Below are 17,079 nucleotides of genomic sequence, written 5' to 3'. Positions count from 1 at the left end.
TCGATCCAGTTCTGGAAGTTTTGGGGGTTCGATCCCGGCGAACAGTTTGGGTTGTGGAAAATGGGGGAGAGTGGGCTTTGTCCCTTCGGGATTCCTTTTTGTTTTAGGGCCCAGTCCCATGAGCTCAGCGTGTGTTTGGTAGTTAGCAGAAGCGTCTTCCAGTGTACTCTCAGGGGGGGCTGGAGGTGTGGGAGGAACACGCAGGGGGAGCGGCAGCTGGGCTTGCTCTAGTTCCACCCATCTAGGGCGGTCTGTAACGATCTGCCAAGAATGGAAGTGTGCTAGCTGTGCTGCTACCCTATAGGCCTGGAGATCGGGGACCCCCAGACCCCGCAGTCTAGGGTTGCCAAGCAGGGTTTTGTGGGGGATCCTGTCTTTCTTGCCTCTCCATATAAACTTCAGCATTTTCTTCTGCAGATCCTGGAGAGCCCGCCTTGGGATGGCCACTGCAATGGAGGAGCAGGCATAGAGAAATCGCAGAAGCCGGTTCATTTTTGCGGCGGTGATCCGCCCCATCAAAGAGATTTCCTGGGTGGACCAGCGCCTCAGGTCTCCCTCCAATTCACTAAATAATCTGGGGAAGTTCACCAGATATGTGTCCTTTGGGTCTGCTGGGATATGGACTCCCAAGTAGGGGATAGCTTGTTTCTTCCAACTGATCGGGCATAGTCTGGTTAATGCCTCTTGTTCCTCCTGGTGAAGGCCAATGCACAGGCCCACTGATTTAGAGAAGTTAACAGCGAAGCCCGTGACCCATCCGAAGTTGGCTATTTCCACCAGGGCGTGTTTCGCTGAGGAGTTAGGATCTGAGAGCATCAGAAGAACATCGCCGGCGTACAATGCAATTTTGTGTTGAAATGACCCTACTTGGGGACCCTTAATGAGCTCATTCCGTCTAACTCTTTGGGCAAATGGCTCCATCGTTAGTGCGAAAAGAAGAGGAGATAGAGGGCAGCCCTGTCTTGTCCTGCAGGTCATGGGGATCGGAATGATAAGGAGCCATTGCTCCTCAGGAGAGTCTTGGGGGAAGCGTAGTTGGCCATTACCATCGATTGGAAGGTTGGGAAAAAGCCAAAGGCCCCCAGGGTGAGCTTCATGAATGACCAGTCTACTCTGTTGAAGGCTTTGGTGGCATCTAGGGCCATCAGTGCGAGTCCCTGGGTGGTACGGTGGGTGATGTCCACCAAGTTCAGGGTCCTTCTGATGTTGTCCTCTGCCGCTCTGTTCAGGATAAAGCCTGTTTGGTCAGGATGGATTAGGGTCGGAAGGATGTGCGACAGCCGGTTGGCCAGAATCTTCAAATAGAGGCTAGCGTCTATGTTCAGCAGGGCAATTGGCCTTTACGAGGCCGGGTCTCTCGGGTCCTTTCCGGGCTTAGGGAGGAGGATGCTTGTGGACTCCTGCATTGATGGGGTCACCGCACCAGTCTCCTTGAATGAGTTAAATATCTTGTAGAATCTGGAGGAGAAGCCGTCTGGGCCAGGGGCCCGAGTTTTAAGGGCTTTAATGGCTTCATCGACCTCCTCGTCCGTGATTGGAGCTTCTAGGATCTCCCTCGTTGCAATGGGGAAGCGCGGCAGTGCCACCCCTGTAGGTATTCCTCCTGTTTGGATTGGTCCCGTGAGGGGGCAGTCATCACTTGAGTTAGGTGGTCCACTGCCAACTGTTGTTTTTCTGATTCGGAGGAGTGCGTTCTCCCCTGCAGGTCGCAGAGCCCCGTGATGGTGTTGACTCGTCTCAATTTGGCCAGTTTAGCTACTAAGAGCTTATTAGCTTTGTTGTTCTTGGCATAGTAAAATTGCCTAGTCTTGGCCATCAGCTGTGCAGTGTGTTCAGCGTAGTGGGCCTCTAATTTCTTTCTGGTTATGCGGATGGTTCGGTGAGTCTTGAGGGACCACCCCTTCTTTTTCTGGGCCTCCTCTGCTGTTTGCAGTTCCTCTTCGAGGGCTTGCCGGGTTTGTCGGCGATTGTGGTGGAATGCCACCCCTTGGGCTATCAGGGCTCCCCTGATCACTGCTTTCATTGCATCCCAATTATTTGCGAGGGAAGTGTCCGTAGCAGGGTTGTCCTCGAGGAAGTTTTTAATCGAGGTTGCAATCCTGTCCCTAACCAGCATGTCGTTGAGGATTGGGTCGTAGAGTGACCATCTGCGTGTAGAGTCAGCTCGGGGGTCCTGAGTTCGAAGCTCCATGATTATTGGTGCGTGGTCTGACAGGATTATTGGGCCGATGGAGACTTTGTTGACAAAGGAGAGGGTTTGGGGCGAGGTTAGGAGGAGGTCTATCCTCGAGAAGGTTCGGTGCACATGGGAGAAAAAGGAGAAGTCCCTCTCGGTGGGGTGGAGCACCCGCCACACGTCCACTACCTCCAAGGTTCTGAACAGACATAAGAGGCTGAGGGCTAGCGCGTAATCGCCTGGGGAAGGTGGATGCGATTTATCTTTGGTGGGGTCCGGCACTCCGTTAAAGTCCCCCCCTATTATCGTCTGGCCTTCCGTGAAGCCCGAGAAGGCAGAGCCCAGGGAATCGTAGAAGCTTGCTTGTCCCGAGTTGGGTGCGTAAACTGAGACAAAGGTATACAGATCTCCCATCAAGAGGCATTTAACTGCCACGAAGCGTCCCTCTGGGCATACAATAGAGTCCAAGATCTGGGGGTTTAGGCCTTTTCTGAAGAGGATCGCCGTGCCCCCCTTCTTAGATCCCCCCGAGGCGAAGAATTGATGTGGGTATAGACACGAACGTAGGTGCCCAAAGTCTGCTGGGAGGAGGTGAGTTTCTTGAAGCATCGCCACCCCTGCTTCCTCATCCTGCAGTTTCTGTAGGATCGATTTGCGTTTAGCAGGGGAGTTCAGCCCATTAACATTTCGCGAAAGGCACTGTAGTGTCTGAGCTTCTCGGGTTGGGGACCCAGCTGCATTGAGCTCCGGTGGGAGAGGGCCGGAGGGAAGACGGTCAGATGTCATCATGGGTGTAGGTTAGGTGTGATTTGTCCTGCTCTTGGGGTTTTAACGGAAGCCCCCAATGGGGGCTAACTTTTTAACTGGCGGGGTGATCGACATTGTGAGTGCGGCCGAATCCTTGGCCAACGGGGCCAGTTGAGTCAAAGTAACTTGGATTTCCAAGGACATAAAGGTGGAGCGTACCTTGGCATGGGCCGTGAGTAAAGCCTGCCGTATTGATCTGTAGTAGCCTTCGGCTGCGTCGGAAAAGGCGGGTGGTTGTTGTAGAGGGGGGTAAGGCCCCTAGACTGACTGTGTGGAGCTGCTTCCAGTTGTCGGGCCTGTGTGGCATTTACCTCTTCCTGTTGTTTCGGGAAGCTCTCGACCAAGCGGACCGTCTGGGCTGTGGAGCAGGGGTGGACTCCCAGTTTCCTGTCGCCTCTGAGGTCGCCGGGGCGGCCTCCATGAGGGAGGAAGGGTGCATGATCTTGCTGGCATCCTCCAGATGGGCAATTCTCCGCAGGGTGCCGTTGTATGAGAATTGCAAGGCTGTTGGGAAGAGCCATCTATACCGGACCTGGCGTTCTTGAAGAAAAAGGGCTAAGGGTCGCAGTGCTCTCCTCCTCTGAAGGGTTAGGAGCGAGAGATCTTGGTAGATCTGGAAGCGCAAGCCCAGAAAAGTGAGCTCATCTTTTGAGCGACTGATGGCGGATATGGCCTCTTTCGTGGAGTAAAATTGGACCCTGATGATGACGTCTGGAGGGGGGTCCTATTCCACCCCCCGGCGTGGGCGCAGTCTGTGGGTGCGGTCCAGTTATAATAGGGGCTTGTCTAGGTCTGGGAGAAGGGCCTGGAAGAAATCTCCCACATATTCCGCTAGTTGTTTGTCCGAGACTGAGGTGGGAACGCCTCGGATCCGGAGGTTATTACGGCAGGCACTATTCTCCAAGTCCTCCTGTTTGAACTCCAGAATTTCGCACCTATCTTGAAGAGCTCTGACTGACTGTTGGATTTCGCCCAGCGTTGTTGCTTCGGCCTGCAAGTGGTCCTCGACCTCCCCCAGTCTCTGCTCCACCTCAGTGACTCTGTTGTTGGTTTGTTCCAGGTTGGTGGAAAGCTCTGTCATGCAGGCTCTGAATTCGGCCTTGATGTCCGCCATAAATGCTAGTAAGTCGCCTCTGGTGACAGGGGGGGTCACCCTCCTTTTGATGGTCTTGGGTGGTGGGTCCAGCAAGTACAGGTTTCTTCCCCCCCCCTGTCTGAGGTCGTCAGCATGGTGGCTATGTCCGCGTTTTTGGTCACTTTTGCTTGTTTGGACATGGTGCCAGGCGTGGGGCGGATGCTGTGCTGGGGCGGCAAGTTTGTGTTCTGCCTTGTGTTCTGCCTTGTTCCACCTTGTGTTCTGCCTTGGAGGCGCTGCCTTGGGCTGGGGAGCGTTGGGTCTGGATTCCGCCAGCGAGGGTTTTACAGGAGACAGCAAATAGAGTTCAGGGGGGAGGAGATGGGCTGGGGCGCCTCAGGAAGAAAAGACTTGCGGGAGGAACAGGACCTCAGGAGCCAACCGTAATGTCCCCACTGCCTGGGCCAATGATTGTGGGCTCCGCGGAGGGCGCAGGGGGGCCTGCAGGGCTGTGGCCACCGCTGGTGGCTCTGGATGTGTCTTGTGCGGGGTAGCAGGGGGTGCCCACCGAAATAGAGGTGCTTGTTGGGGTGAGTCTGGTCTACCAGGAGAGCGCCACTGGGTCCCCACTGACCCCCAGGCAGAGCCACCCGGGGTTGTGGTGGAGATGGCGTGGGCCCCCCCCCCCCCCAAGTCCGCTGGGAGAAGGCAGATCCTCCGCTACTCTTGGTATGTGGGGGGAGAGGCTCCAGGTGGGAGGGTGGTGCTGGGCGCCCCCGATGTCGGAAGGCGCAGGCCTTATGTTGAGTTAGCTCTCACTGGCTCAGTGCAGAGGGGGAGAGCTATGGTCCCAGGGGAGTGGAGCCGGGTGGCAGGTGGGCCGGGGCGCCCCTGGAGTTGGGCCAGCCTGTCAAGCGGTGGGTTGCGCTTTGGAGCGTGAGCAGCCCGTGGCAGTGTACGGGAGGAGGAGGAGGGGGGTTGGGGGGGAAGCCGGGAGGAGCCAGAATCACTGCCCGTAGCCCCGTCGCCAGGGGGAGAACAAGATCCCCGCCGGCGGGGGCTCAGGCAAGACGTGCCACGGCCCCCACCCCCCCGTAGGACCCACCTGGATGGGCGTTCTCCTCGCAAGAGGGGCCGCGCCACGGTCCGCCTATGTCGACGCTGGGGCTGCAGCTCGATCTCCGCTCCGGGGCGAATGGTGGGTGTTTCCCCCTCAGTGCTGGTACGAGGCAGATGCTGCGGGTCCTCGGATCGGGTACGCTAGAGCTGGGTGGCTGTCCCGGGGGTCATCATGAGTTGGGGCCACCCTCGACACCCTCTGCGCCATCTCTGGGTCCGCGGGATGAAGGCGCCCACCATTTTGTATTCTGGTGGCCGTCCGGCGCTGCGAGGAACCGGAGGTGTAGGCTGGTCCAGGAAGGGCGTTATGCTATTATCTTTGGCCCTTCAGTGCCCCAGGTGTTCAGACGGCCCCACATGTTATTGGGGTCCGACAGGATCACGGGAAGCTGCATTTTTTAGGATGATACGGCGGGATTCATTTGTCTGGCATTAGAGGAGCAGCCACATCGATGGCGCTCCAAGCCACGCCCCCCTGAGATGGTGTTCTTGACTCCCGGCAGGTGAAGAGGAACATGCCCTGTCCGATGGCCCAGTGCCACAAGTCCTGTGCCTCTTTTGGGAGCGCTGGGGATCTAGTGCCCCCCTGTTTCCTGATGTAGAACATCGTGGTGGTTTTGTCCCTGAAGATCCTCACCACGTTGCCTTTCAGAGACAGGAGGAACGACTTGAGGGCCCAGAACACTGCCCCTAGCTCCAGGATATTTATGTGGAGATCCTTCTCCTCCTGCAGCCACAGGCCTCTGGTATGCAGACGTCTGGTGTTGGTTTCCCAGCCCTCCAGGGAAGCGCCCGTGGTGACCGTTTCATGATATGGGTGGTTCTGAAACCCTGTGCCCCGGGAAATGTTGGAGCAAACGCCCACAGCCATATTGCCTGACGGAACTCCTCATCAAGCGGGATCTTGTCCGCAAAGCTTCCAGACACCACTGAATCTGGCGATGGTTGTGACCTCAGGCACTTGGGTGCGTATTCCAGCACCCGGTACTTCTTCTCCAGTCTATCCCATTTGGCCGGAGCCATGCAAGGGTTCTTCAAGAGGGCCAGGCCCTCCTCCCACACGTCGTCCAGAAGGGGCACCACCATGACGGTCTTCCTCTTGGCCTTGCGCCTCTGGTACAGGAAATCCTCCTTCTTGGTTTCCTCTGGCACAAGCTGAAAAAGCTCATAGGCAGGAATGGAATGACCCCACCTCATCCGCTGTGGATGCCCTCGGCTGCGGAGAACCACCACCCGCTGCGATGATGTTATCGGTTGTCGCTGTGGCCGTGGTCAGATAAAGCTTCCTCTTTGTTGCCAGAGGCTGACCGGGAGCCTGGGGGGGGCCATAGGAACCGGACCCTGCGGCATCCTCTCCTGGATCGCCAACACCAAAGTGTGGAGGGTCGACAGGATGTCCAGAGATACATCCCTCGCCTGAGATGGCATGATCGTAACACTAGGCCCCGCGCCATTATCCTCGCCGGCATTGCCAACGTCGTACTCCTCCTCCATGTCCCCGTTGACTGTGTGTAAGGACTCCAGGTCCTTGTCATCTGTGGACGAAACGTCCATGGCCTGGGATGCGCTCTGGGGCTGGTCTGGGACTTCCTTGTCCTCCCCCCTTTTTTCCACCCTGAGGGGTCAGGAGACGGCATCCTCTTCTCTGGCGTGCCTGCAGACTTTGACAAAGTCACTGCAGCGGTTTCTCACCTCAGAAGCAGGGACACCTTCGGCCCTGTGGGCGTTACCTTTACGGGATCAGCCCCTTTCGCCTTCATGAGAGCAGCCGCCACCAGCTCTATCATCGACTAAGACTTCTCCTGATGCGCTTGATCCTTCTTGGGCAGTTCGGCCATCTTCTCCGCCATCCATGGCTTCTAAGGCTTCTCCCACAGTTTAGCCGGGTTGGACAATTTCCTTTTCGAGGAGAAGTTTGATCGCTGGCTGGTGATGGAGGCGGATGGTGATGTTGAGCGCGCCCTGTTCATCGCAGGACCCGATTGCGCGGCGACCGCGATGGAACCGGACTTGCAGTGCTTGGCCTTGTCTTAGGCCCCCACAGATGAGGCGCCCTCAAAGGACTAAGAGGCCCGCTCCTCGGACCGGCCGGTCCTGGGTGAGGCATGACCCTGCTCGGAGCACGGGGCAGAGGCCTTGGCATTCAGCCATGCCACCAGTCTACGGTGCCGATCCTTCTTCGTCTTCTTGGAGAAGCTGAGGCAGATCTCGCACTCTCCTTCCCTGTGGTCTGGAAGAAGACAGAGGCATTGTAGGTGTTTGTCCTCCACAAACACATTCCGTAGAAACAACCTGAAGAGGGATCTTCCTTCCTTCTTCTCCTCCGTCATGGTCGGAGGGCGCGAAGTAGGCCCAATGGCCTTCTGGAAACTTCCAAGAAACGTTTACGATCGTTGCCCTCGAGGGGCGCTGAAATTCACTGAGAACAGATCCCTGCTGTAGAGGAGAAGCTGCATGCCTCTGCAGGAAATCCCGCCCCCTGGCTCCTATATGTTGGAAGTCGGAGACTGCGCCATGTTTGACACCAGCAGTTGTGCCAATTCTGCAGCGAGTGTTTGAGAAAAGGTATCCGCTGAGAAAACCCTATCGAATGTATCCCTGAAGAGACAACAATCTGAGGGAGGAACTCCCTGAAGGAATATAAAAAAGAGAGAAAGAGAAGCTAGTGACGTCACAAGAGACGAGCGTGACGCACTGAGAATACTGGCTGAAGAGAATGAATGGATCTTGCGGAAACTGATGACAAAGTTAAGAATCGAGTAAACTTTCATTTGCAGAAAAGAAGATTGCACGCATGCGAAGTGCTATAGAAATTCAATCGTTCAATGATTGTACAGACGCTGCTGAAACGCAAGTAGACTAAGTGATCATAGAAGCTGGCTATACATCGGTGTCTTGAATTTTAGTAAGCTGAAACCTATGGAGAGGAAAGGCAGATAATTATGGTGCAGTAAGAAGAACCTGAGATCATGGAAGAGCCTGGCAGGGGTGTCTCAACTGGCATCAAAACAGAAATAGCCAAAGTCGGTTATCTATTCTTGAAAGCAATAAACGTTAGAAGGATGAATAATTCCTTATCGAGGAGCAAAGAAAGAACACCAAGAGTGCCTAGTTTTATTCATTTAAAACATTTTTTTAACATAGGTTTTTATTAGTTTTGAACAGAAATTGCTGCAGAATAGACCTGAATCATGGTATCTTGTCACGTGAGCTGAGGATGAAAATAGAGTTGAGCTTGGAGTCCTAGAACACCGATAGTGAAAGCCTTTACTCCCTTATATTCCCAGACAAGGATACTTTGCAAGGCCAAGTTCAAAGATAATCTGCGTGGCAGAAGGCATGGGTGATGAGATGTTCGGCTAATTGGGTGGGGAGGTAAAGTCAAGTCCACCTCCTGGAACTTGGGAATTAATTTATGTGCTGCTAAGTGAACCGAATGTTCCAGATATGGCACAAACTTCCAACCAATTGTAGAGGGCTGTATAACGAAGGGCCTTATAGTTTGAGAGCCAATGATATACCGTGTACTTAATAGTGCTGAAGATTACATGTTTTAGAAGTAGGCATAAATTGTCCACCTGACAGTAGACAGCCAATCACAATCCCAGCCCTTTAAGAAACTATACTTAGATGTTCCCGTTGAACGCATCACAACCTTTGTAGGTATTTCTTATTTGCCACATAGTATGACCTCACTGCTGATGTATTTCTTGTATATAAGGATGTTTTATGTGAAATTTGTCAAGAACTGAATGAAGGTCCATTGATGTCCGTTGTAACCTCCCATGTTTTAGATAATTGTTAATAAAACATCAACCTTTGCCATCTTCCTGAGTTGGTTCGATTATTTGGACTCAGAGTTATTCTGCAAACCCCATCCATTGCATGCACGATACTAAAGAACCATAAGTTCACTGCTATCGGCAGTTGGAGAAAAGAGCACACATGCTCTTTTTAGAACAAAAATAGAACATCGTTTCATCAAAAAATGAAAAAAACAAAGAAGTAGCTCACGGAGCAAAACTCAAGGACTTCCAACACTGAAGCGTGCGGTTAAAATATGAAGATGGCTGCCAGAGGGGGGCTTAGTGAGAGGACTGTCATTGGATGGGGGCAGTATGACCCAGAGGACAGTGATTGGTTTAAAGGAGAAATACAGTTTGTAAGTGAAAGTGAAACTGTTTTTTCTTTTACTGAGGATTCCCGGCCTGACGACCAGTGGTTGAAGTGAGCGGGAGTGGTCGGGAGCGATGCTCCTCTATTTCTTTTAATTATGTTTTACCGTTCCTATACTTTTATTATAAAAAGAAACCGTTCTGGAACGGTTTCGTTTTAAAATAAAAGTGTAGGAAGAAGTTGAAACTTGCACTTTCAGTGCACTGCACAGGACGTTTCCTTAAAGAGCAGGTACATGTGTTTTGGGGTTTTTATTGTGCATGGGAAGGACCACGGCAATGAGGTCTGTGGGGAGAGGTGCAGGCCAGTAGGGAACATAGTTTCACTACTTCTTTTCGTACACTTCAATCACTGCTGACGAAGAGGAATATTCATGAGCATGTGAATCCATGCCAGAACCCATGCTGGAGAACAGTCCTGTTAATTGGCTCACACAATAATCTAATTTGATAATACAGTACTCCTTTAAAGCCGGTCACAAATTGTAGTTGGGGGCGGGACCAAGGAAACAGTTTGCCAAAGTATCTGGAGGAATCTTTATAAGCAGAAATAAAGTTAATCCCAAGGCCTGATTTGAATAAAACATGCTTGAATGTAAGTTTCTCTAGAAAGCAGCTAAATATTTCTAGCTCAGACATTCATTTTTAAAACAAGGGAACCATAATTAACCAACGTTCGTTTTTCTGCCCCACTTAGAAATGCAGATTGTAATTTGCTGTGGAAAAAACAGACCAATGGTAAAGTAAGGTGATGATGAACTCATTGATGGCACCACGCCAATATAGCGATAGACCATTATGAGCATCGGTAAAGAGGTGTTTCCTACATCTAATATCACTCAGACAGATGTGATCATGCAGAAGAGTATGGCGTTAACCTCACACATACCATGATTTTTCCAAGTGCAAAAGATATCTGAAAAACTGCACAGCCATTTGCAGAGTTATGATGCTGAAGCCTTCATAGTTTTTCTGTTCTCAGATTCTTTGTTACAAGATGTTATGATATTATGTGATTTTGGGAAAGTCCAACTGCAGAATGTTTCCCAATAAAAAAGCCTTTTCAAATGGAGCAATAGCGGACCGCAAAGGAATACTTATCTTTGAGCAATTTGTCATTGATGCAAAGAACAAGGAATTTATGGAATTTTTTCCTTTCTTTTTCTGAATATTTGGACTGATTTTCAGCACCATTTAATTGGTCAGCACTGCTGTCAAATTGCCGAGTTCAGGAAGAGACAAGAAGCTCTTTTTTGAAAAGTTAAATCTTGAAACAGTCCTTTCTATTGGAGACCTGACATCGTTTAGAGAAGACTACATCCCGCAGGGCCACATTGTATCACTGCACTACACAGCATGGCATTATTACACCGTTCCAAGGGCTGGAACGGGGGATAATAGGTGGGTGCTGCCACAACACACGGGTAAGTGGGGTGGAGGGCTAGAAAATAGGGAAGAAAAAACAGGAGGGGGAAGGAAGATGGTGCTGCGGCGGGGGGGAGGGGGGACTGTTTCAGCCTGCGATCTGCAGAACCTAATTGGCTGCACTTCCCGCCCAGGGTGCCAATAGACAATATAACCCTGCAGAAAGATAGAAAAGGACACAAATTGTTTGTTTATTTATAGCGCGCGCCAGACACGAAGGTATCCGGGCGCGAGTGCTTTAAGCTTACAAGTAACAGTTACTTGTGTTGTCTTGTTGTTCTATTGTTTGCTGTAAAGATACAATGTAGCTCTGTGTTTATTTTCAGACAGGAAGTGAACAATGTCAGCGGAACAATGTCAGACTCTCAATATTCTCTCTGTTCTTGCTCATTTGTAACAGTTGATGCAGTGGAAAAGATTAATTCTAAAATGGTGTCCCGCAGAGCCCGACTGGAGTCAATTTGTTAGCCTAGTTTGGGGGCTAATAGTCAGCTCAATTTCCCCTAGAATGCCACTGATTACTTGAATGTTTTGAAAAGAAAATGATGCTGAATACCATTCCTTTTAGTGGGAATGCTATGAAGTGAAGTAGTAGCCCCTTACCAAGGATCTGTGCTACTACCCAAAAAGAATCCTCTGAAAACATGGCTAATTTAAAATGATGCAGTTAGTGTGCACCAATCAGGTTTGTTGGGAGCAGCTTCTCCGGACAGTTGTACTTAAGTTGGATGAAATGTGAAGTACACATCTGAGGGTTCAGCAGTAGTAGTACTTTACTTTTACACCTTAACAAGACTCTCGGTCTGCAACGAGATCATGTAACATTCTATAGGGAGGGGGCCTGTGAAGTCAAGTTATGAGACGCCAAACAGCCCCTTGTCACAAGAGCCTCGGTTGAAAAAGGCATTGAGGAAGTTGCCATTAAGACAAGTAGGGAAAGTGTCACCTGTGACTCTTAATTTAGAGTACTGTTTGATCTGCTGTAGCCAGGACATTTTAACATTTCTATGTCTTCACTGTTCTCAGCTGTAGTTGATGAGGGGAGCAGGATGTTATGGTGAAATCGTTGCAGTCACAGAGCGAGATGCAGGAACTTCAATAAACTTGTCAGAGTTAAACACTGGATCTTGTAGACCTAAAAAAGCTGTGGGAATGGGTTGCATTGAGGCTTTGTTGTAGAGTAGCATGTGCTTTGCGAGCATGATCTGTGAAGCGATGACCATGCAAACATGCAGTTATTTTATTGAAGTGCTTCTAAATCGCTAACTGTATAAAGGGAGACTTGGGTCTTGTAATATGATCTTAGAATGTTGCTGGGCTGTCCTCTTCCTCTGTTTGTGATGATGCTTCGCCGGATTGCTGCCAGGGTTCCTGGGGTGGGGGATCTTTGGATGTCTGCAAGAGAAGGCTTTACTACAGGCAGAGTTTTGTGAACTTTGCTTGTGGTGCCTTTATTGAGGGGACAGCTGAGTGCTGTTTATTGGCTGGCAGTAGCCAGTCAATGAGCCTCGTACTATGTAACTGCCAATCCTGAGAGGACTGTAGGCACCTTCTTCTATTGTTGACTTTGATTTGTGCACCTCGCCAGTGCCCCTGGGAGTAGATTTAGAAATGTACACCTTTTCTATTTTATAGAATACAGGCCCTAATATTATTAGGAAAGGCAGCCCCAGCTAGTAGTCACAGTGTGGTGGTGTCTTCCCCTAGGGCTTTTGGGACCTCGATCTGTGACACAAACATAACAGCGAGGTTTAGACTGAGTTTTAAAATTGTCTGTAACCATCATATACAATTATAGATTTGTTTGGCTATAGAACAATATCAAATTCATACACATCAATCATGGACAGACTGTACAGATTGTGCTCACATTGTATACTCACTACTTTAACCTCAACCGGACAAAAGGCTGAATTGAAATGGAAGCCTCATATTGCGTGTCAAAGCTTGCGGGTAGAAAGATCTATAATGAACATTGTACATGTACAGTAGGTTCGTCACAAGCCACACATATAAAAGTATCTAACATAGGATGATGACATGTAAGCCTCATATTGCGTGTACAAGCTTGCGGGTAGATAGTACATGTATAGTAGGATCTTCACTAGCCACACATATGAAAGTATCTAACAGGATGATGACATGTAAGCCTCATATTGCGTGTACAAGCTTGCGGGTAGATAGTACATGTATAGTAGGATCTTCACAAGCCACACATATGAAAGTATTGAATATAGGATGATGAAATGTAAGCATGCAACCCTTGTTTCAGGTCGTGTTACTTTTCCACCCAGTCCTAAACATGTGTAGTACTTACAAGAGATAGCAGCACACTGCCGTAGTCACCAGCATCGTGATGATCACTCTGAAAGAAACAAGAGAGGCATTAAATGACAAGGATCGATGGAAAGAGTTGATATGCAGGGGCTAAGAATAGCTCCTGGAGACAAATCACCTAGTGGTGTGTATACTGTAAAACATTTCCTACTTTAAAACAAGATTCACGGAATGCCACTTCCTGGAGACACGTCACCCAGTGGTGTATAACGTAAAACAATTCCTACTTTAAAATTAAAATTCAAAGACTGTAATTTCTGGGTGACAAATCACCCAGTGGTGTGCATATCGCAATTCCTACTTTATAGTAAGATTCAAGGAATGTAACTGTTTGCGCCCAGTACAATCATAGTTATTGGGGAATGGCATTTTGGCATACATTCTAGAGGACTCCAATTGTAGGAATGCAAAATGAATGGAAAACCTAATATAAACAAAGTGAATGGATGGGTCTCTGTTCACTATTGCCCACGTTCAAACCTGTGATTGTGATTTATTTTAAATTCTAAAAAGCACACACAGTAAGGCATACTGCCACACTGTTTAAAATTAAAATTACAATTTGAAAAGCGATGCATGTTTCTGGAAATCCCAAGTGGACTATGCATAACGTGTGTGTGTGTTTGTGAAGAATTAACAGTATACCTATTAAACTAAACTAAAGTTATATAATGTACAAATATTACAGAATTTAAGCCATGCGAGCTATGAACATATAGGAAGGACGGGCGAAGGGGAATAGTAAGACTACACAAATAATAGAGTTGAAATCATGCACCTCCATGAGGAGACATGGAAGGGGGGGGAATGGTAGTGCTACACTGTAGCCAAATATAGGCGTAGTCCAATAAGCAGGTAGGATTCCAAAAACTATCAGAAAGACTTTAGCTTTACTCTGGACTCTTCAGGTACATCGATTGCAGCTACAGGTGAGTGCAGACCCAGGATCCAGGAGAGCTCTACTCCTGAGCAGCACTAGATCTAGCGGATCATTCACACGGGTGGTTAAGCGATAAAGAAGGCAGGAGAAGAGAACCGTAGTGCTTCATAAACATTACATGCATGCAGACTCTGTGATCCAAACATGTAGAGAAGAGGGGGTTATTGGGCTATGCAGGTATGACTGAGTATAAGGAGGAGCGACGCATAGTCCTAACCCTTTCAACAGGAGACTGAAGGGACTACACAAATCCGACTTAGTCCTACCAGGTTACATTCCAGAATCTGGAGAATCTTCATGACATATGGACTCCTGAATGTTGCTTTATTTAGTTAGTATAATATCAAGGATGTTAAGGCTTTTTAGACGCACACAGATTAAAAATGATACAAACGTGTACTATTATTAAAAGGAAAGAACAAGTATGTTACAATCATCAATTAGTTTACAAAAGGCTAGTTCAAGAATGTGTTCAATATAGCACCAACATTTAGTCAAATGAAAAATTAAAATTACATAATTCCCTGCATAGAAGTCCTTCCATAAAACCTCAGAAAAAAAAAACTATCTGCCGCATAAGGACTTTCGACAAGCCACAATTAAACTATCGCAATTCAAGAAGCAGATGTTTTGCACTTTCCATCACCTCCTCACCACACAATCGACACAAGCGTAACTCTCTTCTGATCCCTCAGCGCCCTCCCATTAACTCTAGTGAGCTGACAGCATTAAATGTAATGCTCATATACTTGTGAGCTATCCAATTATAGGGTCACTCGTAAAGTAAAGCGGGAGCTTGCTGCAGTCTTGCTATTGTGCCATACACTCACAGCAATGTGTGCTGCATGCCAGATGAGGCAAGGTTTGTTTGCTATCTAAAGTGTACACTGGCTTTTTAGTGATTGCTTTGTATCGTGCGAGAGAAACGCTGGTAGGACCAATAGATATGATTATGTTCATTTAGTTTTGCTGATATTGGGGGCTGTTACTGGTTCTACATTTTGTATTTTAGTGTTTTTAATTGCATTCGTTTTGTTTTCATCTGTTCCTGGTTTTATGTTCATTGCAATGAAGCTACAGCCAGCTTTCCAAAGATTCTCAGGAGACCTGCTGGGGGCTACTTTGCCCACCTAAGCCACTTATCTACCACCCAAGGACAAAAAGGACACCGTCGGACATGGTATACCAAGGCTCTTGATGGCCAGCATCCCTAACATTATTTATTTTATTTTAGTGCAATTTAGTTACAATTAAATATTATACACATTTATAGTATCAGTTTAAAAATAGTTATGCAGATGTAATTAAAAGCAAAGTAAAATATCTTTCAATACTATTAATGTGATAATACAACAATCGTATCAAATTCAGATTACAATTCATAATTAATTCATTGCGATTGTGGAGTGATCCTAGATTATGGTGGAGCCAGAAACGAGTCACAGAAAGTGACAGACCAATTTGCTGGCCACTCAAACCACCAAGCCAGAAAGCTTCTGTTGAAACAAAATACGGGTCATGAATACATTTCCCAAAAACTGTGACTCTGTCATCTGTAATTACAGGACAGTAGAGAAATAAATCATCCTGGACACATTCTTCACGTGTTCCTCCTGCAAATGCAGTTATTGTAAAAAAAAAGAAAAACATGGCTTTGACTCTACTTATAGCTCTCCCAACTCGTTCGTTTCTGATACTACTTTTGTTCATTTCTTAGTTTTACCCCTATTTCACTAAATAATGACGTTTCTCCTGGCTCTATAGTTTTATACAATAGTGTATTTGATTAAGGATGACCTTATTAGATGTGCCTTCTACACTTTTGCTTTTTGCCTATCCCTTGTGAAACTCATTCATGGTTTTGATCTTGTACCAAAGAAATGTAGAAGCACCCACTCCCATGCTTAGGCTCTACCGTCTACCATGTCTCTTAATTGCTTAAGTTACTTACTTTCAAACCCAAGTAATGCCTTTTAGACAACTGGCGCCTGGACCCCCCAGTCTTGGAAGGATAATTAATAAAACTAACTGCCCTTTCCTTTTAAGAATAGACATTTTTGGTTTTGGCGGTTCTTGGTTGCATTAGCCACCAAATATCGCCAAAACATTGGTACTATAAAGGAGAAAGGGGAGTTTGGGAGCAGTGTATGGCGTTATATGGCAACCTATCAACGCTTGCGATGAAACGGCGAAGTTTCAGCTGCGCCTTGTTTTTTCATGTGCTTACGCCATTCAACGTGCTTCAATGAGTTCCTCAAGACAGAACCACATTGTTTCTGTTTTGTGTCTTTTCGAGATGGAGATGGCTTGTTTTGAAAGCACTGTAAAAGTAAAGTTGGGCCTGGTCACGTATTTTACAGGATTCCCTGGGCACTCATCTCATCTTCCAGCCCCTCCCCGAGCAAAGCTTCCAGGCCTGGCGGTCAAAGACCAGCGGCGGTAGATCGGCTGGCTGCAGGATCCGCTCTGGTTCAGCTTGACAGCAAAGCATGCACGCGATCAGGCAAGGAGGGTCACGGCCAGCTGAAAATAGCCCATCAAGGGATCACACCTGTGTAGAGATATCGCGAGAGCCCTCACTCTCGCGAGATCTCACCGCGAACTATAGCTCCGCCCCCTCCACGCGCATTACGGGAAGAGCCAAGGACGCGATAAGGTGCGTCCTGCCGGCTCCTCCGAGAACGGGGCCTGCGGCCCACACTCATGGACACGGACATTACGGCTGCATCTCCAAGCCACGTTAGACCCGTTGGCATTTGTTATTGAGGCACGCACTTGGCGTGCACTGTGCATGAAACCTATAAGAGAATGAACACAGCGTGACAAGCCCCGCGACTCCTGTCTTCATTATAAGCAGTTTACAACATAAATTGGCGACGAGGATCACCACCAGAATTCACGGAGGATCATGCAAGGGGCAACGCCACCACCACCCTTTCTACAAACTCCAGGTAGGCCTGTCATCCCATGGCCACAATGGCAACCCCTATTCACAACATATGTGGAGGCTCTAGGAGGAGCAGGG

At 48.5% G+C, this 17,079-nt stretch overlaps 1 protein-coding gene across 2 annotated transcripts in view; it reads right to left on the bottom strand.

Annotated features, from left to right (window-relative positions):
* ATP6V0E2 (ATPase H+ transporting V0 subunit e2) overlaps nucleotides 1-17,079 on the bottom strand; it is an 88,695-nt gene that overhangs the window by 22,944 nt on the left and 48,672 nt on the right. For both annotated transcript variants that reach the window (XM_069611528.1, XM_069611527.1), the window contains exon 2: nucleotides 13,095-13,142. In XM_069611528.1, the coding sequence (XP_069467629.1) occupies nucleotides 13,095-13,142 (48 nt within the window). The remainder of the gene's footprint in view (nucleotides 1-13,094; nucleotides 13,143-17,079) is intronic.

The sequence above is a fragment of the Ambystoma mexicanum genome, chromosome 8 (assembly GCF_040938575.1).
Source record: "Ambystoma mexicanum isolate Mex_15411 chromosome 8, UKY_AmexF1_1, whole genome shotgun sequence".
Lineage (NCBI taxonomy): Eukaryota > Metazoa > Chordata > Amphibia > Caudata > Ambystomatidae > Ambystoma > Ambystoma mexicanum.
The sequence above is the reverse complement of the archived record's forward strand: the minus strand, read 5'-3'. Positions and strand labels throughout refer to the sequence as shown.